Source organism: Vigna unguiculata, chromosome 9 (genome assembly GCF_004118075.2).
Source record: "Vigna unguiculata cultivar IT97K-499-35 chromosome 9, ASM411807v1, whole genome shotgun sequence".
Lineage (NCBI taxonomy): Eukaryota > Viridiplantae > Streptophyta > Magnoliopsida > Fabales > Fabaceae > Vigna > Vigna unguiculata.
This window is the reverse complement of record NC_040287.1, coordinates 33641141-33665282: the sequence shown is the minus strand read 5'-3', so window position 1 is coordinate 33665282 and position 24142 is coordinate 33641141. Positions and strand designations below refer to the sequence as shown.

The following is a 24142-nucleotide window of genomic DNA, read 5'->3' as shown; positions in this document are numbered from 1 at the left end:
ATAATCAAAATATATATAGCATGTCCTACAAGAATTTTTATTAACCATGCATTTTCAAATATGATGAATACAATATGAGACTACGAGTGGTCTTTTAGATGGTCTCTGTCACATCAAAAGCCAAAACAACAGATAGCTAGCCATTTGGTCTGAATTATTGAATTCCAATACTCCAAAACGGAAATCATATAGAAAAACGTTGTTATGCAAACTACGATATGATCTGGTTTTCAAGTGAATATTTATCAAAATTTTGAATAATAGGAAGAAAAAAATAGTAGAAAAATATTATGAAATAAAAAAATGTTTTTTAGTTGTTAGTGTAACTTAATAGTTTGAGTATCTTTAATAATTGTGTCATTGGAAGGTTATTAATTTTTGTCAAAATAATTGTATAATGAAAAGTATTGTACTTGAGTAATAATACTTTTTATTGAATATTTGTGGACGTAAGTCTTAAGGTACCGAACCTCATTAAATTTACTTATATTATTTTCTTGATGTGTGATTTTTCAACAACAATTTATGTAAAGATAAAATAATTATAAAAATTAAATTTTTTATTTGTAAGAAAAATAAAAAATAATGTCAAATAAATGTTAAAAAAAATAGATGTCAAAATATCAGTGTTCAAAGGGTTAAATATGTTTTTGGTCCCTCAAGTTTCAGTAAATTTGGGAATTAGTTCCTCTTCGAAATTTTATATCAATTTAGTCATTCATCTTTAGAAATGCGTGGATTTAGTCACTCTTACCAATTTTTGCTAAGTTTATTTAACATTTTAAACTTATTTTATGATAATATTTGAGTTAATATTGAAACAAAAATGTGTCAAACAGTGTAAACAATTCAAATATTATCATAAAATGCGTTTAAAACGTCAGATAAACTTAAAAAAATTTGGTTCAAAGGACTAAATTCACGTATTTTTAAAGATATGAAGGACTAAATTGATATAAAGTTTCAAAGATGAACTAATTCCAAATTTCACTGATTGAAGAACCAAAAATATATTTAACCCGTGTTCAAAATATTCTCCCTCCTAATTTACTTTTCCTAGAATAGAAAGGGGAGACATGGACAACTTCATATACAATTCAAATCCCAAATCCCAGATAGTGACAAAGAAGTAGCTTACAGTTCTCAATTTTAATAAAATGGTCAATAATTTTGCTCTAGTCCAATAGAAATAATAAATTAATTAATATGTAAATAAATAAGAAATTGTGCAGAGGCATATCTATGTACATGGATATGTTCACTTGAAAGAAGGAAGGTGTCTGGTTTGACCTAGTGGTAGTAGTATATAAGGGAGATTTTAATATAAGGAACTAAAAAAAGTGTTACGTATATAGTGACGTTTGAGGATTTGAAAAAAAAATGGAAGAAGAGTTTGTCCTTAGTTCAAAAAACTCAATTTTTTTTAAAGGTGTGCTTCTTCAAACGTTGTTATGGGTATTATAATAATAGTCCTATCTTAGTTTAATAATCATAGTCATCAACGTGGAAATATTATGAACCACAATTCTATGTTGTGACTGTGAATATGTGAATATGTGTGAGTGCACATGTCAATTCACACAATTCATTTAATGCCTATCGTCTTTCTTGACCATCGTATATCATTATATGTATAGATAAGAAAAGATTCACGAATTTTATTGTTGTATGGTTGAGTTGAAACTAATGTTATATTTGATAAAGTTAGAGACTTATACACTTATTTTATCTTCGGTTTTCTAAAGTAAAAGCAATCTAATGTTTTAAAATATTTTGATGGGTTAGTTGATATGATTACCTTAAAGAAATTAATCACCAGTAAAGACATTAACCAAGTTAAAGTCTTGAGTTTCACCTATATGTAATCTTTAGATTAAAATCCTCTTTATCTGTTTTTTGTCTTTTTATTTGTTTTTTTTAATAACTTTTTGTTATCACATCAATTAATATTATTAGTTTCATTTAATAATTTAATGCTTATGTGTTTTCTATATTAATTTATATGATAAAATAAATATTGAAAAATTAGGAAAAGAGACACAAAAATAAAGAAAGAGATGATATTTTAACTAAAAAATGTGGGGGGTATTATGTATTACTATAACAAGTCACGTAATTGATTTGTCTCATAAAACTTAACTCAAATATATTGTATTACTATTTAATATTTCATAAATATATTTTCACCCAAACAAAATTTTGAGTTAATATATGAAAATTTTATCGGATAAAGTTATAATAAATAGAATAATTAATAATACTTAATTAATTATCCATATATTCGAAAAAAAATAACTATTAAACATTAAAATTAATTTCATAATTAAATTTGATATTAAATTAATTTTAACTCAATAATTTAGAAAAGAAAAAAAAATGTTCATAAATATTATATAGATGTAATTAATCATTTATCTAATGCAAAAATAAAAAGATAAAAAATAGTTAAATAATAAAATAATGTTAACGCTGTTAAACCATCGTTTTTTCATTCTTTTTAACTATTTCTATTTCATTTTAATATTTTTATAAGTTAAAATATAATTAAACCTAAGAAAAACAAACTTATTTTAACATAGAAAGCAATAAACGAAAATTATTCACTCATATTTAAAACAAAATAGGAAAATATAATTTGAAGGAATGACAAAAAGACAATATGAAAAAAGAGGAAAATTTCCTTAAAAAAGTATAATTTTCCATCACAAAAGAATTTGAAAAAGGCTAAAAATTTCAAAGATTTTCTATTTTACAAAAATTAAAGACCGTATTATTTAAATGTTTCAAGCTTTCAATGAGAGATATTTGTTAGAATCATTGCACAAGTTATTTTAAAATCACATGTAGAAAAAAAAAAACAATTTCTTTATGATAACAATAGATAAATAAAAAGTGTAAAAAAAGACAAAATTGCACAAGTTATTTCATATTGGTCCCAATTATTAATAACTCATAAATGAGGGATTAACTAAACACTAAAAGTAAACTAAAATTACAATGGAATGAACAGTTTATGAAAAAACACACTTTTTTTGAAGAACCACAAGACCTTCCTTGAAACCACAAGGAATAAAACATTTTCTTTAAATCCCACAAATGATGAAACACTTCTCTTGAGTCACACAAGATAGGAAAAACACCTCCCTTGAAATCCACAAGGGATAAACACTTCCTTTAAGTCACACAAAGGATGAAAAATTTTCCCTAAGCAATAACAATGGTACTCAATCACTCAATATCATACTTTATAAAATTTATTATTCTACCCACACTAGGTTTTCAAAACCTTTTTACACAGAGTTATAACTGAACTCTTGTACATTCAAATGAAAGCATACCACTTTACTTATAGAGTTTATTTTCTAAATTATGTTAAGAATATGAAAAGTCAGTTTCAAAATCGTTTAGAATAATCAATTATTTTAGCCATAATCGATTGTTCAAGTAATATCTAGAAAACATAATTTCTCTAAAATAATGGATTATCACTAGAATAATCGATTACTCAAGTGATTTTTCTCGAAAATTATTTTTCATTGAGATAATCGATTACCTAAGTAATAATCGATTATTCTACAGTTTTATTTCAAATATAAGACTCTAAAAGATTGTAGTGCTTGAGTTCTACCTTTTGACTTGTGACCAAGGTAGTTAAAATCGAGATTAGGATTGTGAAAGATTCCTATAGTCGTAAATCGTGAGATCGTAACGGATGGTAGATTTTAACTTTTCTAGAAACATATTATAAATCACCAAATACACATCCATAAAAAATAAAATTAATCCCTTTTCAATATTTAATGAAACTTAAGTTTACAAAATTCATCACTTTCTCAACACTTTATTAGATCTAATTCATCTAATATAAGTTATTCATACTAAAACCAAATATATTCATACAAAAGGGGTTTCATTTGGGAGAACAAACATCAATGAGACCTGAGCCCAACCACATAAGGCATTACCACCACTCTCAACCTAAACCCTTAAGACAATGGGTTTATGGGTCTTCATCCTTATATGGTGCTCCCCTTTCTCATTTCTACCCAATGTTGGACTTAAACTCACACTTGGATTATTAACAATCATAAAGCACATTAGTAAGAAAATTCTCTTCATTTAGAGATGAGATATCTTCACCACCACCTTAGGTTTGACCTAACCAAATATTCATCCTCTCCATTTAAAACTCATGTTTGACTTATAATCAGAATTTATCATTCTAAATACTTACATTACAAAATATGCATCATTCAAATATTAAAGAAATGACTATAAACTATTTTGTACAAAATTACAATTTAAAATTAAGATATTGTAATCAAAATTATAAAATTATATGCAAAATTATAATAATGTACACAAATCTAATCACTCTTAGAGTGAACATTTTGAGAGTTGTCAACAGCAACATCACTAAAGGAAGGGTTAGAAGCATATTGCAAGCCATTATAATATTACTAACATCACTACATTAGAAGGAAGGTTAGAAACACCCACGCCATTACAATATTAATGGTGTCTTTCGAGCCATTATAATATTATTGATCCTTTTGTATTTTGTTTTGTAAATAAAATGAATATGTAAATGTATAAGGGAGGAAACACAAGTAAAAGCAAAGAGATAAAAATGATAGAGGCAGGAAAAAAAAATTGTGTCAATGTTAGGAGACAATAGCTACCTTGAGTAGGTGGGTGCATGTTTTCCGATAGATAAGGAGAAGAAGAAGGAAGTATCTTAGAGTTGTTTTTTTTTTTAATTGTCAGTGCAAAATAACGGGTAGTAAAACAATTATTGATTTTGAGTGAAAGTAAAAATTAATCCAATTTTAATTTTTAAATTTTAAATAATATAATAGGAGATACCAAGATAAGATCAAGTTGAAAAATTACATGTTTCGTGTGCATCCAAAATCAGTGGCTAAAAAAAATAATTATATTAATTTTTAATTGGGTGGTGTTGTGATGTTACAACTTTGTATTAATTTTTAATTGAAAAATAAATTTTAACAACAATTATATTAATTTATTATTGGATAAAATGTGGTGACAACACATAAAAATAAAATTTTATTTTTATCTTTTTAGTTAGGTTTAGATTTAATTTAAGTTGAATTCATTTACTTGAGAAGATGAAGAGGTAGTGCAACAAAAAATTTGAAGAAAATGTAAATTTTTACGATTTTACGATTTTGTACAACGATCTTACTGATGTTATTATGTTACGATTAAATCTAATTCGTAAATACAATGTAAAATCGTATTACGATCTTACGATTTAAATATCTATTTTGACTACCTTGCTTATGACCTTTTATAACAACCATAATTATAAGACTTAAAAACAATTTTTGAATCCAAACATTCTTTAAGTCCTCGACCTTTCTCCATGAATCATCATTAAGTCTTTCAGACTTCTCCATAAGTCGTCATCATCATCAAAAAATTTTATTTGAAGTAAGATGTTAATTTTTTTTTCTTTTGTAAACAATATTTTTGTTTGTTTCTTAGTAGAGCGTTATAAATTATAAAATGTTTTTGTGTTTAGAAAACAAGTGTAGACATGAAATAAAAAAAAAGTATTTTTGTTTTTAGAAAATCTATTATATGAATTTATATTTTTTTTAACTAATAGAGTTAATTATTTTCGATTTTAACATAAATGTAGTTGTTAGTAACATTAATATGAAGAGCGATCTTATTATACCTTAAACATTCTTGGAGTTATACCTTAAACAAAAACCTTGGCTTGTATTCCCCAAAACTTAAATTTTCAAGAGTATTTTAATATACATATACGGATTTAAATATGGATTTTATTGATGAATAACTATTTTAAAACACTACAAGTAGGAATGTCAAAAAAATCCGTACCCGCGGATATCTGCGGATAAAACCCGCAACGGGTAAGAAATGGATATTAAAATGGATTTTATTGATGAATAACTATTTTAAAACACTACAAGTAGGAATGTCAAAAAAATCTGTACCCGTGGATATCCGCGGATAAAACCCGCAACGGGTAAGAAATGGATATTAAAAATGGATACCCGCTACCCGCAGGTATGGGTATTTTTGATACCCGCATGTTAACGGGTACGGGTATCATAGTATCCGTACCCATGGATACCCGTACCCGCTAAACTTTACCTTATATATATATATATATATATATATATATATATATATATATATATATATATATATATATATATTAGTAAACAACATTATGAGTCTTCATCCAATAATGGTGGTCAGATTCTTACCCCACAAATGAGTAAATTACTTCCTTATACTGTGGAGGTATTGATGTGTCTCTAAGACTGGTTATGGACCAACATGGAAGGTAATGAAATTAACACTTTTACTTAGATATTTTAATTAACTGATTGTTAGAAATTTTTACTGAGCTTCTTATGTTTTAAGGCTCTTCTAGATTAAAATTGGACAACATGAAACTTTATACAATGTTGCAAGAGGTGGACATTGATGAAGTTAGTAATTTCTTTAATATTTTATTCAAAAATAAACTACAATATAAATTGGCAGTGATTTTTTATTTGTTTGTTTGTCAAAAATCAATCGGAGGAAGGGGACTTGTTGATCTAAGCACTAATTATGGTTAAATATTTATTTTTTAAAATATTTTTGTAAATACCTGCGGATACCCGTGGATACCCGCGGATATGAAAAAAATAGACGGGTACCCGCATAACGGATACCCGACGGATATGGGTACGGGTACGGGGCAAATATTTATCCAGCGGGTAGGGTACGGGGGAGCTACTACCCGCCCCGTTAACATCCCTAACTACAAGAAAACTTTCAAATAGTGACAAAATTTTGTGACCAATAATAATTAGTAATTATAATAATCAATTTAGATACTAATTTATAAAAAAAAATTATTGACTACTAAAATAGTTAATATTACGAATAAAAAATTATAATTGGTTAATAAATTGGTCTTTAAAATTAACTACTATAGTTTTGACTACCAAACAAGAAATTGGTCACTAAAAATTAGCTACCTAGATTCTAATTACTAGAATGACTTAGCTTCTAGATTGGTGTCTGATTAGATAGTAACTAATTTAGTAACCAATCATAATTTTTATTTATACTAATTACTATTTTAGTAATTAGTAATTTTTATTTTGTAAATTGGTATGCAAATCAGTACCAATACAATAATAAACTATTATTTGTTTCTAAAACCGAAAATTTTTTTGTAGCAAAAGTAATGACTAAATAAATATCTTTATGGTTCGAAGTTATAGGATCATTTCTTAATAAATATGATATTCACATCTTACTGTGTAATGGAGAGGTTTCTTCTGCATTTGTTCTCATTTTACCACTTTTTTTTTTAAATAATAATATCCTTTGAAACCTTTGCAGAGGTGATTGTGCTATAAACCAACTTCTTGTTCACGATCCTTCATTAGCCGCGTGGATCATGATTCAACTCAAATTTCAAATCAGCTGGGGTGATTCACCAGCAAAACACACATCATTAATTCTAGCTCTACCCATAAAAATCAGCACTACCTAATATGCATGGAATAGCAAGAAAGAAGAACAGGTAAACTGAATTTTTGTTAAAATGATTTGAGTAGAGTTAGAAAAATGTCAAAGAATTGCGGCAACTCTCATTGAAGTTTGATGAATTCAGAACCTTGTTTGTGGCTTGAACCGAAAAGAATGTCAGCATCAACATTGATGAAATAGTTTCATGTGTAATTTTATCATAGCTTCATTTAAGAAGTTTGTCTTTAGGTCAAAATATGTAGACATGGTCGGTGAGTTGGAAAGATATTTCCTTTTCTTGAGAGAGAAGGTAGATGAATGTTGCCACTATCCTTCAATTCAATGATAACACTTTAGGTGTTGTCATAAATTTCAAAATATTCCAAACTGGAACGTTTCTCAGGAAACCTCACCAAACACACATCTTCACATAACCCATATATATATATATATATATATATATATATATATATATATATATATATATATATATATATATATATATATAATCAAAGTCAACATTAATTTTTACGTGTGCAACCAACATAATACTTCTTCCATTTGTGTCAAGAAAAAAACCACAATGTATTTTATTATATACCCTTAAATGTAAATTGTAATTTGTAAAAATCAGAATAATTTGTAGGATAGTTATTATAAAATCAAAATAATTTTATTATATACGATACTTTTAAATTACACAGCACTCAAGAAAAGATTATATTGTCAACGTATTTAACTTAAAAATAATAAATAAACGTACCGTCCTAAAACTTTTGTGGAACGTATTTATCCTAAGATTATAGATTTGAATTAGGATTTTTTTGTTGAATTTTTTTATGTTGTTCTTTTGTTATGTATAAGGATGGCAATATAAGCTTGGTCCGTCAGGCTTACGAAAAAAACGCAGAGCGGACTAGGGTAGTGAGTCTGCAGTGATCTGACTCGCATAAAACTGTGGTCCGCGCGGGCCGGTCTGCAAGCTTACATAAAAAAAAAATTGCACCTGTGTATATTAATTACATTTTTTATGAACTCTTGTATTAATATTTCAACTTCTTGTATAACTGGAGAAGACAAATATTATGTATTTTTTAAGTGCTAAAATTTAAAGAATAGATTGTGTATGTTATAGTATGAATATGAATATGATGAATATGTGTTAAATTATCAATTTATATTAGTGGTTACTATTTTGAAATTTTAAAATATATTAAAAAAATTTAAAATACCAATGTAATGTATTTTAAGGATATTACCAAAGAATTCAGGTCTCACATTGATTGTATGTTATGATTTGGTGATTGATGGTTGGAAGTTCAAACTTGAATTATGCGCACTAACCAAACCTTTCTCACTTGCATCATGTGGGAGAACAAAAGCCAAGTCCATGAGTATCATTTTGATGTCCCAAATTTTCATCATTGTGTTCCCAAATTTGTGTTGAAAAAACCCTATGAACATAACAACACCTATAGCTGCCCCAGCCACTAAAAAAATCTAAGGTCCATTTCCAAAAGGTTTTACTTTTTCTTAACTGAGTCTTAAGTTGATCTTTTGTCCTCTCCTTGAAAGAGTCCAATTGGACCTGTAGATTAATGAATCCATGGCCCAGTTCAATCTTCACAATATTTGCTTAATAAACAAGGAAGAACAAAGACACGAGTTGCACAAAAGTATCATATCAATAATCTTGCATTTCACTTCTCTTAGTTTTTTCAATTGTTATTTCCTTCATAAAATTGTTAATATTGTGTTTAAGAAGAAATCATCATAGATAATTAAGTAATTTGTACTGTACTTGCTGACCCGATATTTTAATTCCAAGCTCTGATTAACAATAACAATAATAAAAAAATAATACATGTGTTGTTTTATTATCACAGGGATAAGTAATTGAAACGATTCAGAGTTTGTCAGTGACAGAATATGTTGTCCCAGTAGAACATGGAAAGACCCTTGTGTTACAATCATCCTTATATTTTATAGCATAGCATGCATGATCTATGACATTAAGCAATGATATCATGAAACCCAGTGGTGGCCCTCCCATGCTCAATAATGTCATCAATGAAGTTCTTAATTAATTCCCAAAATCTCACTCTCCCATTTGCATGGACGAGTTTAGAGTGGGTGAGAAACCATAGCTATTTATTTTTCTTTTGGTATGGACCAGTGCCATCTTCATCAAGTTTAAAATATGTGTCCAGAATTTATTTTTTTTTACTGAATTTTTTTATGTTAGCCTTTATTGAGTGAACATTAAAGATACACTATATTAATATTTTATAAATGTTTTTAATATAATATATTTTAAAGGCAGTTGAGGAACATTACAAAAAATTCAATTTTCTCTGACAATTCAAACTTTTCATTGGGTTATTTAAACAATTTTCTTAAAATCATAAAAAATATTGGTGGAATCTTAATACTATATTTCACAGTAAAGGAAAAAAATATCGTAATTAAAGGATGTCATGTATTGTTGTTGGGACATTATATGTATATATCATTGTTGGGACATTAAAGATCTGCTTCTGATTCTCATTGTTTTGGACTAAAGTGTAAGATGAAAAAGTACTACTTTTGATATATAATGACATTGCTCAATGTTGAAGCAAATAAGCTCCTTCCTCAAAGGACTTGCCCTATATGATCCATTCTGATAGCTAACTTAACTCTAACATAATTATCAGATAATAACGGTAATGATGATTTGAGAAATAAATCCTTGTGTCGACAGAATCATTTCAATGTTTGTCGAAAACACAGCCTATGAATTTAGGTCAAACTATGCCCCCTTTGACTTTCTCATCGTCATAGCGTAATAAATTAAGATCATTGAATTTGCCACCCAAATCAAGGGATGCCAGTGTGAACCGAAGGAGTAGTTGAAGAAATATACTATAATGTAAGGTTGTTCTGTATAATTTTTTTTTTTTTTTTGGGTGGGATAAGAAAAGAAGAAACATCAAGTGCTATTCAATTGAAATTTAGGAGTTTAAAATCAAGAAGGTATTTGTCATGCCATTAATTATCCAAAGTAAAATTAACATTTCTTAATGCAGTACGTGTAGAAACAACAAATTAATTCTGAAATATAAGGATTTAACTTGAAAAATATTTAAAAAAATTTATTCTAAATAATAGTAATAATTCGGATATAATTAAATATTTAAATGTTTAATTAAAACGCTTTCTTAAAAAAATAAAAAACTGGTGGTCCTTAATGCAAATTTATTGAAAGTATCTTAAAATTAAAGTAATTTACTCAAAGATGCATAATTTAAAATTTGTAGACGTTTGATCATGTTTATATAATTGTTATGATTATATTAAAATTAAGTAAACTGATACGGCGGTATTATTATAAGAAAATTAAGTATGAATAAAAAGTGTAAGTTGATTAAGAAAAAGTTATGTATAAACCCGTGAAATTATAAGAGTTGTTCAAATTAATTTAGTAGAAGATAGGATTCAAAGTCAGTATCTTAAATTGATGACTTGTATCTACTGATAAACTGGTATCTATTTTTTTTCTAATAGCTTATTACACACACACACAAAACTAGTGGTGTTGTATACCAAATAAAGCGGGCCTTGGACCGAAGCCCACTAGACTTTACCCATTTGAGCATAGGGTAAAGTGTAAGCTAAGAACGTGCAAGAACTTTTATTATATTTTTAATGAGGATAAATTTGAGAATTGCAGATTTTAGAGTGCGGAAAGAAAAAACAGGTGCAGAAAGAAATGTCCCTTGGAATAACATTGAGCCAAACCTGATCCTAAGAGCACCTAGGCCAGGCATACAGAGGAAAGACAAATGGTTTTGTTTGAGGATAAAATAATTTTTTTTTTCATCATTTTCGTCGAGTTTTGTTAAATAAGTTATAATTTTGGTTTTTCATTTAAATAAATCTTAATTTTCGTCAATTTTGTTCAATTGGTCTTTTTTGCTAACACTGTTTAAATCATTACTGGCCAGCCATGAACAGTGATTGCCATGTGTCACTTTGTGTCTTTTTCTTTTGATTTTTTTTTTAAATGTCCACGTGTCAACTCAGTAATGTCAAAGTCAATGTTCTATATTCAATTTGGTTCCTATATTTGTTATTTTTGTTCAATTTAGTTCCAATTTTTGTTAACATGAACAAATTTGGTCCCTCTCCAAATTGAAACTAAATTTAATTTTTATATTAAAATTCACATTTTTTATTAAATATTTTTATATAATATATTAAAATTCACATCATTATAACTTTGATATAAAAATTAAATTTGATCACATCTTCGATTGTGACAAAATTGGTCAATTTTAAACAAAATTGGAACTAAATTGAACAAAAATAAAAAAATATAGGAACCAAATTGAATATAGAATATTAACTTTGAGACGTGGCACACTGACACGTGGACATTTAAAAAAAAATAAAAATAAAAATTTAAAAAAATTATGAAGTGACACGTGATAGAGTCATTGCTCATGACCATTATGATTTAAATGATGTTAGAAAAAAAGATCCAATTAAACAAAATTGACAAAAATTAAGACAAAAAATATATTTTATCCTTTTTGTTTGAAATAAAGGAACCTCCATTAACAAGTCTAGTAGAGAATGAAGCGACGATGATAAAGAACCAAACAATGGCAATTGTTTTTGTATGTTTTTGTTTGAGCACTCATCCTTTTCCTACCCATGCAAGGAACAGTGGAAAGCAAAACCTGAACCCAAAGCTTATCCTAACTAAAAAGAATCACTTCATGCAAACCATTAAGTCATCCTTCCCTCTTCTCCTATATAAACATTCTCCTACTTCCAATTCACCCTTCACTAACCAATCTCATACGTCAATTCTAAACCCATAATAAACTTCAACAACAAAAACAACCCACCATGTCGTTGAGTCCTCCCAGAGAGAGAAACAACGGCAATGGCAGAAGGCGAGAGAGGCCAACGTTCCAGATGTACTGGTGCTTCCAGTGCAATCGCATGGTCCGCGTCGCAGTGGATACCAACAACCCCTCAGACGTCACGTGTCCGCGATGCTTCGGACAATTCATATGCGAAGTAAACGTGCCGCGCCCAAGACTCATCGTCGATTTCACTACCCCAGACCCTTCCCCAGAAGCGCGTTTGCTCGAAGCGCTTTCCCTCATGATGGACCCACCCATACGCCGCTTCCCGGGTCTCCTTCAACCCGAACCCGAAGAGGTCCCCGTGCACCATCACCGCCGCCGTCGCTTACGCCGCCGCCAACCCGAACCCGAACCCGTCCCTGAACCCCCACACCCCCGCCCTCGCACGTGGATCGTATTCCAGCCCAATGACCAACCCAACCCCTTCCTGCCCATTAACAACATTCACAACCGCCCCGGCCCAGGCCCATTCCCATTCCCGCTCCCGCGCACCGTGGACACGCGCGACTATTTCTTGGGACCTGGACTCAACGAACTCATCGAACAGATAACCGAGAACGACAGACAGGGTCCCGCACCGGCGCCGGAGAGAGCCATCGACGCTATTCCGACGGTGAAAATTGCGAGCGCGCATCTTAAGGAGAATTCTAAGTGTCCAGTTTGTCAGGAGGAATTCGAGGTTGGCGGAGAAGCGAGGGAACTTGCGTGCAAACATATATATCACTCGGATTGCATTGTTCCGTGGCTGAGGCTTCACAATTCTTGCCCTGTGTGCCGTCACGAGGTTCCTGTGCCGTCTTCTTCATCGGAGGAGGATGAGTGTATTGATGTGAGCGGAGATGAAGGTAGGTTGCGGAGGTGTTTGAGGTGGACCCGTCGTTTTACTTCGGTTTGGCCTTTCAATTCAAGGTATCGACGGGTTCACCCTCAAGGAAATAATAATGTTGCTGCTGCTTCTTCCAGGGGTGAATCATAATTAATTTTATTCAATTCACTGTTTATTCTTCTATCTTCATCACTCTTTCACATTAGTGTTTCATACTTGTGTTACTGCTGTTATCACTGTTGTGATGTGCTGGTGCTGGTGCATTCAATTCAATTAAATCATTCATTGTTTGCTTACGCTATCTTATGAATTATTAAATTATCACCTATGGTGACAGAGTTGGGTTATTATTATTCTCTTACCAAATACATTATCAGAGTTATTTCATAGTTGAGGAGCAATTTAAATTTGCTATTTCTGAATTGAGGAGCAATTTCTGTGTGTTATTTCTGAATTGGGAGCAATTTTTGTGTGTTAATTCTGAATTGAGGGGCAGAATTTAAAATGATGTTAAGATAGCTTTATAATGTAAACTTGGATACAAGATTAAATATATTTTGGGCTTTAAATTGATTGTTTCTACAGATATTAATGCTTGTCTAGAAATGTTCTCAGATTGAAATGTATTTTGATTATACGAACTCGTTTGGAAGATGATGCAGAACAATAAGAAAATAAGTTTAGATGATTTTGTGCATGAGTGTGTGTTATTAGCTGAGTTGACTCACCATTTATTTATTTATTGGCCAGGATATTTTGCATCTGACAGTCCTACACTCTCTGGCGGTACGAATCAAAATCTAACTCTTCTAGAATTCTCCCATTGAATTTTGAAACCTAATGAGAAAAGAAATATAAGTACCACAAATGAGACAAAACAAAAATGCATATTGATCAGTTGTTAGATTGTAGTGGTTGAATATAGGCACCAAATACTGAAAAGTAACCATCATATTTGCTTTTCATTTTCAGCAGCTAGAAGGCAACCCTCTTGCTGCATTCTTTAAGCTCTTCAATTATTTACATCCAAGGCTGATGAACTGGTTAGGGTTGCATCTTCTAAAGCCACTAAACAACATGCCATGATCACCAGTAAGTTTATTTCAAGTCTCTTTTCAACTTTTAATCCATCTTAAAAATAAATAACAGTTTAATTAACTTTTTATCCCCTAATTAATATATACCTCTATCGTTTTTTGTCTCTTAAAAAAAAAAATCTTGTCGCTCAGTTCCTCAGAAGACGTTTTAGTTCTTGTTCTTCAATAATAACGTGACTAATGGATATTGGAAAATAACTGTACTTTTTAAAACTAATATGGATTAAAATGAAAAAGTTTCATTGTAAAAAGAATCAAAAGAAAAAAGTTTATAATTCTATAGAAACTACAATAGCAATATCTAAGGACTAAAAGCGAACATGATTAACAATATGACCAAAACCAACTAATAATTTTTAGATATCAAAATTAAAAGAGGAGTGCATTATAGAGACTAAACTGTTAAAACCATACACAAATAAATTATGTGTGCTGAAGGAAAGGCCTGGTTCTGAATAAATTTCAACGGATGAATTGCATTTTTGCAGGGTAACATGGGCTTGCGATTCAAAAATAAAGTAAAATGGCCCTCAAGCTTCATTCAAATTGAAAATTAGATTCATCACCACATACTACGACGTTGAGATGCGTATGATACTGCCACTGTAAATATTATTTGTTATTGGCAAAGACAATTATCACAACACAACTGGAAGACTTTTTTTATAAGAAAAAAAATATTACAAATGCTACCTATCTAATAAATTTATGGTTATCTGATACTTTTCCCGAATTTTTTTATTAAAATTTCTTCCAAATAATGCTTTTTTACTGTTGATATTTATGTTTGGGTATGCTGTTCTGTGAATAAAAAATATTAATCATGACAAATTATAAAAGAAAATTCTTAACCAAGAAATCGTTTGAAATCGAATAAAATACCAAAATCAAATGTTGTTCTAATCCTTAAGTAGCAAAGGATTGTGCGAGTCCACTCTACGTTGTCAAAATGAGTTTTAACTCGAAATCAACCTAGCTCACTACGTGCTAGGTTGGATTGAGAAAAATTCAGTTTTTTCAAAAGTAGATTGAAGTCAAATCGGCTCACTTAACTCACGGGTTAAATGGGTTCAAACCGGATTGAGATGGGTTGACCCTCTTAACCCACCAACATTTATATATATATATATATATATATATATATATATATATATATATATATATATATTTGATAATTAATTATTATTCCTAATTATATAAGTTTATAATTTCATATTTTTAAATGAGGTTAAATATGTTTTTGGTCCCTCAAGTTTTAGTGAATTTTGAAATTAGTTTTTCTTTGAAACTTTATACCAATTTAGTCATTCATTTTTAGAAATGCATGAATTTACTCCTTCTTACCAAATTTTGTTCAATTTATTTGACATTTTAAATGCATTTTTTGATAATATTTAAGTTAACATTGAAGTGAAAATGCGTTAAACGGTGTAACAAATTCAAATACTATCATGAAATACGTTTGAAACGTCAAATAAACTTAACAAACAAAATTTGGTTAAAAGAATTAATTCACACATTTTTAAAGATGAATGACTAAATTGGTCAAAAGTTTTGAAGAGGGACTAATTTCAAATTTCACTGAAACTTGAGGGACCAAAAACATATTTAACCATTTTAAATGTTACAATGTTAATCAATAATATTTAAATAGTTTGAATGTTTACTTAATTTGATTATCAAGTTATATATCATTTAATCTTTAACTATAATCTTTGTAGTAAATTACTCAAGCAACTGTCTTATAAACAAATTTTCCTAAATGAACATGACAAAAATATGTAATTTTTTATTTATATTGGCAGTGAGCATGATAAAAACATTAGTTCTTAATTAAGTGTTATTGTCATCTCATGAATTGCTTAAAAAATTATTTAAATATTTGAATACTTAAAAATAAAATGTATAAATAAATTTTTTATGTAGATTAGTGAACCAACCCACTTAACCACCAACCTGTGATGGGTTGAGCTAAGTTACAATTTCTGACTCGTCATAAAGTGAACCGAGTTGGGTTCACTAGCCAACCCATGTGAACTAGATTGGCTTACTTTGACATGTCTAACTCAAGTTAGCTCACTTTGACATGTCTAACTATTCGAACACATAGTTAGCATTCAGTTAACAGTAATGGTATTTTATTAAATAAATAATATATACAAAAATGGTGTAAAAATATATTATCTAAGCACAAATTATTATATATAATAAATTACTCATTATATATAATGAATTTATTAACTTTTATAATAATTATCATTAAATTAAACTAAATATTCTTAGTTTTTATTAAGTGTCTATACAAAAAGTTACATTGCCAGTACATTTCTATTAAATTAAATTTGAGAAATAAAATCCCAATGAGAAATAAAATCACAATTCATAAAACTGTTTCTTATTAAAATATATCAACTTTCTATTCGTGACCCCTAAACAAAAATAAAAAGACTACTGATTCATAAAAAAATTCTAGTGATTAAAATTGTACTCCAATTATTTTTATTATTATTATTATCATTATTATTATTATTATTATAAAAAAACATATGACAATCATTTTACACAATAGTTGTTAATATGATTTACTAAAAGCGTAACTAGTAAAATGTCCATCATTTCATCATGATGAAAAAGCTAACTAGTGTAGAGTTTTTACTTTTGTTCGGTACTAGTAGAGTTAATAGATGGAAAAAGCTTAAGGGTATATTAGAGTGAATAGTTGAGGATCATAAAGAGAAAAGAATTGGCTCGTAATTCATATCTAGATCTAGATCTATTATTTTGACAATATTTAAAGTAGCTTCTCTTATCTTAAAATGATAACTTCAAGCAAAGTTAAGTTGACTTCCACGTGATCCGAGTACTCGACTTAAACTCTTTAAACTAGTTTTGGATTTGACTATATCACTGTTATGGTTATAAAAAAATTACCACTTTAATGTGCCTGTTTTTTCGCTGATCAAATTGTTTCAGAATCATGTATTCTGTACCAAACATTTACCAGTATATGAAATCCAAACAATGCATGGTGTTATCACAAACTAAATATTGACCAACTAGAGATAAAATTTTGGGCACCCTTACTTTCATTCCAGCAAATCCTAAATCATCCTTCACAAGAGCGGGGGCCGATAATGAGTACCAGCATGGAACCCTTCTGTATATGCTGTGTTCTTGAATATCATCTGCAATAAAGAATTTAGTGATAAGAAGCATACTTACATAACATGGGGGGTCTGGTTTCCTGAAAAAAGAAAAAGTTCACTAGCATGTTCATATACTTACAGCAAGGTTCTTAAACTCTGAAATGAGGTTTTTCTGTAATTTGTCAGATACCACTGTACCCAGCTGCTCCCCGTGTAACTTTATATTCTCTTCCTTGACCTGCATGACCATTCTTCAGCCTGATGCAGGATGTAGTATAGCTTAAGTTCGAACTGAGAGAAACATTTTTGTTTACCTCCGAAAGCAATAACTGTGATGTTTTTTGCAATATCTCCTCAACGAATTGACCAACATCTGCAACAGAGCCTGATGAATTAACATTTTTTACCGGTGTCGATGTTCCCTTTGTACTTTTCCCGTCAGAGGACTTGACAACTTTGGCTGCACCAGACAAAAATAACTTAATAATTTAATCAGTAGGATACTTCAGCCACAAACAAGCATGTTCTGCTATCGTTTGGAAGTCAACTAATGTACTGAAATTTTGTGAGCCAAAGTGAAGTCAAACGTGAAAAATATAAAAGCCTGAATGAAGTTAAAGCTAAACATTGTAGCAGTCCAATAGGGACTCAGATATTATGAAGTGACTAAGTCTCACATCCAAAAGTATGAGATGCTCGATTAGGTGTTTAATTGGTTATTCTCACTTCTTACAAAAAATTGAAATATTCAATCCAAAACCATAGTGATCCAAATCACTTTAAGACCATTTTAATGGATCGTTTCAAGTTCAAATCCAATCCAATATGTTGTTATATTAAAAATGGACAGACACTTAGAGCACACACAAGTGCTCAAATTGCCAAAGGATCAAAAAATGAGAAAATTTTCCAAGAAAAAATAGTTGAGCAGAGAGGAGAAGCAGTACACACAAAAACAAAAAAAAAAATAGGAAAGACTTCAATTAGAATCGTTGAACACTTTTATCCTCCTATTGAAGCATTATGCTGGTAGAAAATGTATATGAAATAAAACTGAATTTGAATTCATCAGATATAATAGTCTCGGTTTAGTGTCAATTTTAACCAAGTTAAAAGGATATAGATTTAAACTAATTTCAATCCAAATTTAATATAGATTCAAAAAATCCAAGTCATTTTGATACAATTAAACGGATCAACTTTATTGGATTTGTATAGGACATGGAAATTTAAGGACCCAACCCATGCCCACCCCTACTTTTAAGAATGTATTCATCAAATGCATGGGTACTTATCCCAGTAGTTGCTAATGCGACAGCAGATTACATAGCAGCTTCATCAAAAGTAAAGGCATACAAAAGGTAGCACATTTAAATACATAAATAAAACTTGTAGATTGTCTCAAAAAGACCACAAGGTCAGATGGTACCAAATTCAATTTTAATGCATTCATCCTGTATTAACAGTTTCAAGGATGAAGAGAGAAACGTTAACATAGTAAAAAAAAAAGGAGTTAAAAATTATTCCACAAACATGCAAAAGAGGAAAACCAAAATAAAATAGATGACTGTGTCAGTTACACGTGTAACCATTTCACTTCTTGAAGACTGCTAAAAGTTTCACATTGCTAAAATGCCTAATATAAAAATTCTGGACCACTATACAATCTTGAGCTAATCTTCAAGGATGTAGATGTAGAAGATAAAACAGGCTATATGAGCTGCCATACGACCATTTCTTTTCATTTATTTTATGCTAAGATCTTGATTTGGACAGATTCTTACAATTACATTTAAGTGCATCATATAAAATCTGGCTCTTGATGAGGTCTCAAAAATCAAATTTAGATAATTTATGGAAAAGGAAAATAAAGAATACACCCTCTGGTTCTTAATATGAAACAAATGAGTCCACCCTTTTGTCCTAAAAGAAACATGGACGTATATTGATTTTTAATTCTCTTTATACCCCTAATATGTAGAGGACTCAATTAATGAGATGCTCACTCATTTGCAATGAATGAATGCATTTACTGACCTATAAACCATAGAAGTCACATTTATTGGTGGAAAAAAAAAATATCTCTTGAACTATATGCAGTGTCATCAAATATTACACTACTTAAATATTTAATTTTATGGGCAAATTTGGATCAAAATGAAATTAAATAAATTATATACTTTTTTTGGCCTTGATGAATTCATTATTTGTTTCTTTCTTATACAAAGAACCAAAGGAAGCATTGTGTAGAGGGGGAAATCAGTGATAAAACAAGGTGCCAGTACTGATTACTTAAACATGAACGTACAGGTGCACACTACTCTCTGACTACTATCGAAATCATGGAAATGAAAACACAACAGAAACAAAAAGTAGCTGTTTTTACCTGAATTTGCACTGGTTCCATTACCAACAGAAACATTACTTGCGTCCTTAGGAATCTGCGAAGACTGCTTTTGTGATTGATCAGGTAAAACTACTGAACCGGATGGAACTAGTGCAGCTAGATCAGGGGGTTGATCTTTCCCTACGGGAGGATTGGCCTGCAGAGAGATAAGGCAGACATATGATGATAGAGAATAAAACAATTAAAGAGTTATTTTAAATGATGTGCGACGAATTGACTCACCTCCAAATCAACATATGAGGGGTTTCTTCCAATTGATTTAAGAAACTTGTCAAGATCGCCCGCTTTTAGAGCTGCATTTTTAAAGAATAGGACTCTAATTAACTGAGCTTTTCAGTACATCAAAGCATGACAGATCTGACATGAGCATCAAACCTTGTCTTACATCAACAGAGATGCATAGATGAACTAAACGATATCATTTGAAAACAAAATACCACCACTATTAAATTTTAATTTTAAAAACTGCCAAATAGTAAGTAAGCATGAAAGGAAATCCTGTTTGGATTTCAGATATCAATTGGTGGACGCATGGCGTTGGAAAACTACAAGCAAAAGAATTCCGTAGGGTGGAGGATTGCATCTATATAACACTCATCAACTTTAAAAGAGTTGTGTAAAATGCGCAAACAATTTTTTGTTTCCTTTTCACAAGAGTCTACTTGCTTACATATAGACATGTCATTCGACAGTGGATGGAAGAAGCAGTGCTCCTGAGTTTTGAAACCTTGATCCAATAGCAATGAAACATCTCTTCACGAAGGAGTTAATGTCACATGAAAGAAAAATACATTAGTTCCTTATAAATAGATTAACTGAGTCGATCAGAAAAATGTTTACAAATGGTTAGACGAGCAAACACATAAACATCAACAAGCCAGTACAAAGCAAGTGTGGTTAAGGTCAAGGCATTATTAATAATTCATAGATTTAGTTCATCATTCAAGAGAAGATCATTTTATATTTGATTTGATGGCAGGAAAGAAGCAACAACTAAATTCAAAACTCGTAGAATTTTCATAAATAAACAAATTTGATGAGAAAACTAGAAGAAAGATAGAAGAATATGGTTTAAGCCTAAAGTAGGAACAACTACAAGCAAATCATTGATAGATGGGTTTCAAATTGAAACATCTTAATAGTGGAAAAAGGACGGTATTGCAGTAAACTTGGCTATGCGACCGAACAATTCCCATGAAAAAAACTAAATATCTCATAAGCAAACAAAGAAATAAGAACATAAGCATACCGTGCTGATTCATTCACTAGAGCAAACGGAGTGACACAACCCAAGGGTACCTACGGCATCAAGTAAGACAATAATTTCAATCGTGTCATTCACACAGTCTTGATTTTCTTCTTAAATTTAATGATAATTAATTCATAGCAAAGCATAATAGAAGTAATCATTATACAACTGAAACTTATGGAAACGACAGTATCAACACGCAACAAAAAAATACTACAAGGAATATTTTACATTGATTGATAATAAGGTTCTAAATATATACATTAGGATTATCAATCGCTAAACAAGGAAAAAAGCGGAAAATCCATGAACATGATGAATATGCTACAGATAAAAGCTATGAACGGTTTCCATGACAAATCGGAAAAATCCTTTGTCTGGAGCAGGTTTGACTGGATTTATCAATTTCCGCCATTAACTCAATCAGTAATTTGTTAATGCCTCAACATGAATTGTTTTTCTTATACATTATATAATGCAGAAAAACAACGAGGTAACTGGCCAAATTTTACACTACATGTGTAGAAAAAAAAATCAATAATTTTGATGCAAAGACTATCAAGAAGCCAAGACAAATTCCAGAGCACAAGCCTCTTAAGATTTTTGGTGGTCACTTAAATAGACGCAGCTACTAATAAAAGGGAAGAATGAAAGAGAGAAATGACTGTTCCAACAACAAAATGATAGAACAGACCTGAAGTACTTCACCTAGAGCCTCCTCAGGTGCCATTCTGAGACCACCTTTTCCCAAACCAAGCCGCTGAGATAATACTGCTCAGCTTTGAAGCAACAAAGAAATCCATTGATACACATTGAAGTAAAATGATACAAACAATCAATGTTCACAAAATCATGCATACCTTTAAGATCTACTTTGGTAGCAGCTAAAGCAGAAACAACATACAGTCTGCTTTTCTTATCCTGTTTAAATTAAAAGATACCCGTAATCAGGGCATACCAATAACATAACGATTTATAAACAAAGAGCAACAGAGGTATATGGACTTTGATTTTCCTCTTTAATTATACTACACCTTGAGAAATAAATTCTTACTGAGCCCACCCCCTAAATGTCCGACATACTGAGCCTGAAGGTAAAATCAAGGACACTCAATCAGATATAATATTACAATAAAATGAACAAGAAAGAGAAGATCTAGTATTGTATAAACGGGTTTTACCTGAGCGTCAACGGTCAACACAACTGGATGTTCGTACTGGGAAAATGGAATCTGAAGCTCCTGTGAATGGTAACGTTCCAAGGTGGATTAGGATTGAGGCATTTTGTGACTGTGGAAAGGTAAGAAAAGTGATGACATAGGAAGAGAACGAACCTTCAACCGCGCAAGAAGGTTTTCTTTGGAGAAACCCATGAACGGAGACGAAATGGTGGAGAGGCTTGTGCAGTGGTAACGAAACACAAGTGCCAGTGCTCTGATCAGATATGGGTGGGTTTATTATATCACTGGTTCACACTGTCCATTCTTATTAGGGTTTTACTATTCCCAACCTGTTTTTTCTAAACTTCACACCCGATCTAGATTAAAAGTTTAATTAACTAAAAATAAGACATCAGAACTGATAAACCTACTTAATTCTGATTAGTTCATCAAGCGCTTAGGATACCTTAATATCTTTATCGTTAACAGAGAATTTTTTTACCCTATTTTTTAATAATTATTTGATTTAATAAGTGTGTAAAATAAAATAAAAAAATGTGATGAGGTGAAAACATAAGTAATTAGGCTGTTGGCCCAATGAAAAAATTAGAGTGTGAAAATAATTAAAAGATGGGTTGTGATATGTACAAACAGATTAGGCTGTCAGTCCAGTAACTTTTTTTTTTCTAGAAAAGATGGGCCGAACAGACGGGCTCAGAGTTTTCTCTAAACTATATTTGTTTATCCGAGAACAAATTATAAACACAATATTAACTTGCTGATCAGAGTATCTTTGCAGGTGTCTCACTATCTGTGACAAAATTTTGGGTTATTGAGAAAAAAATTTCATAGAGAAGAGTGTGTAAGAAATAAGGGGAATGGAAATTGTAACACTTATACGGAGTTATCCAGTCCCACAAATCTCATTGCCCTTATTATAATACGGAGTCATAGAAACTTGAAGTTTTGTAAAGTTATGCAAAAGTAATTTCTGATTATTTAAAATTTTTTACACTGACTTGTTTAGTAAACTCCTGTTTTACATGATTCGGTTCCATGCACTATATAAATATTTTTGAGTTAAATTTTGATATATATTGAACCAATTAGAAATTATTCTAAATTATGTTAAAATAATTATTACAAAAAATAAACATTTCACTATATATGAGAACATTATTGGAAAAAGTAGAAGGAAAACTAATTAAGAGGAGTAAAAGACTTGACTCTAATTGAGGATGCAACACTTTTTATTAAAAAATCTGATATCAAGGAATAAGCTCTATTTTCTTTTTCCTTATAATGTAAGACTGAAAAATGTCAAGTTTTATTTATTTTATTTTTTTTTGAAAAAAAAAGATAATAGAAGGCTGGTAAGGTACCTAGTTTATTTTATTCTCTTCTAATCTGTTTATCATATTCTTCAATTTAAAGTTGTTATGACATTTTCATTTTATTGTCCAATAAATAAACAATAAAATATAATTAAAATATATGAATATATATCCTGTAAATCATATGCTACAAACCTGAACTTGATAAACATCATTCATTTCATATTCATCATTAAAATAGAATTTATGCAATATTGCAACTACTTTTTAAATTAAAAATGTATACTTCTTTTTAATGAAAACCATTGTGACTTTATTAATAATATCTTATTCTTTATTATTTTCATCATTATTTTATTAAAACTGAATTTTCATTATAAAACACAAAAAGTAATATAATTAATATTTTATAAGATAAAATTCTTATTTATCATGTTTCTAATTAGTTACTGATGAAAAAAAAAAGAAATTATT

The 24142-nt window shown here is 30.0% G+C and overlaps 2 protein-coding genes across 10 annotated transcripts; one reads left to right on the top strand and one right to left on the bottom strand.

The window, feature by feature from the left end:
• Positions 1–12104: 12104 nt before the first annotated feature.
• Positions 12105–15092, top strand: LOC114163991 (E3 ubiquitin-protein ligase RING1). Of its 8 annotated transcripts, none has more exons than XM_028048436.1 (4): positions 12105–13294; positions 14026–14061; positions 14251–14367; positions 14861–15092. In XM_028048436.1, exons 1-3 carry the CDS (start codon positions 12427–12429, stop codon positions 14280–14282), a joined length of 936 nt encoding a protein of 311 aa, XP_027904237.1. In that variant the 5' UTR covers positions 12105–12426; the 3' UTR covers positions 14283–14367; positions 14861–15092. The 8 variants fall into 8 exon arrangements, with proteins under 8 accessions (XP_027904237.1, XP_027904231.1, XP_027904230.1 ...); XM_028048430.1 differs by having other exon boundaries at positions 12105–13414; XM_028048429.1 differs by having other exon boundaries at positions 12105–13414; positions 14248–14367.
• Positions 13887–22636, bottom strand: LOC114163992 (prolyl-tRNA synthetase associated domain-containing protein 1). 2 transcript variants are annotated; one of them, XM_028048438.1, is made up of 13 exons: positions 22509–22636; positions 22356–22415; positions 22209–22262; positions 22035–22095; positions 21869–21945; positions 21175–21224; positions 20596–20678; positions 20148–20218; positions 19905–20061; positions 17833–17978; positions 17658–17756; positions 17457–17557; positions 13887–14112 (listed from the first exon to the last, which is right to left on the bottom strand). In XM_028048438.1, exons 1-12 carry the CDS (start codon positions 22545–22547, stop codon positions 17486–17488), a joined length of 969 nt encoding a protein of 322 aa, XP_027904239.1. In that variant the 5' UTR covers positions 22548–22636; the 3' UTR covers positions 13887–14112; positions 17457–17485. The 2 variants fall into 2 exon arrangements, with proteins under 2 accessions (XP_027904239.1, XP_027904238.1); XM_028048437.1 differs by lacking the exon at positions 13887–14112 and having other exon boundaries at positions 17237–17557.
• Between the last annotated feature and the right edge of the window lie 1506 nt (positions 22637–24142).

Excerpts from the sequence above, each read along its gene's own strand:
- LOC114163991 (XM_028048428.1), top strand. The coding sequence starts at position 12,427 with ATGTCGTTGAGTCCTCCCAGAGAGAGAAACAACGGCAATGGCAGAAGG. Across the intron at positions 13,415-14,025 it reads TGCTGCTGCTTCTTCCAGGG|GATATTTTGCATCTGACAGT; the intron begins GTGAATCATAAT and ends TTTATTGGCCAG.
- LOC114163992 (XM_028048438.1), bottom strand. The coding sequence starts at position 22,547 with ATGGGTTTCTCCAAAGAAAACCTTCTTGCGCGGTTGAAG. Across the intron at positions 17,979-19,904 it reads TGGAACCAGTGCAAATTCAG|CCAAAGTTGTCAAGTCCTCT; the intron begins GTAAAAACAGCT and ends TGTCTGGTGCAG. Across the intron at positions 17,757-17,832 it reads CACAGTTATTGCTTTCGGAG|GTCAAGGAAGAGAATATAAA; the intron begins GTAAACAAAAAT and ends ATGGTCATGCAG.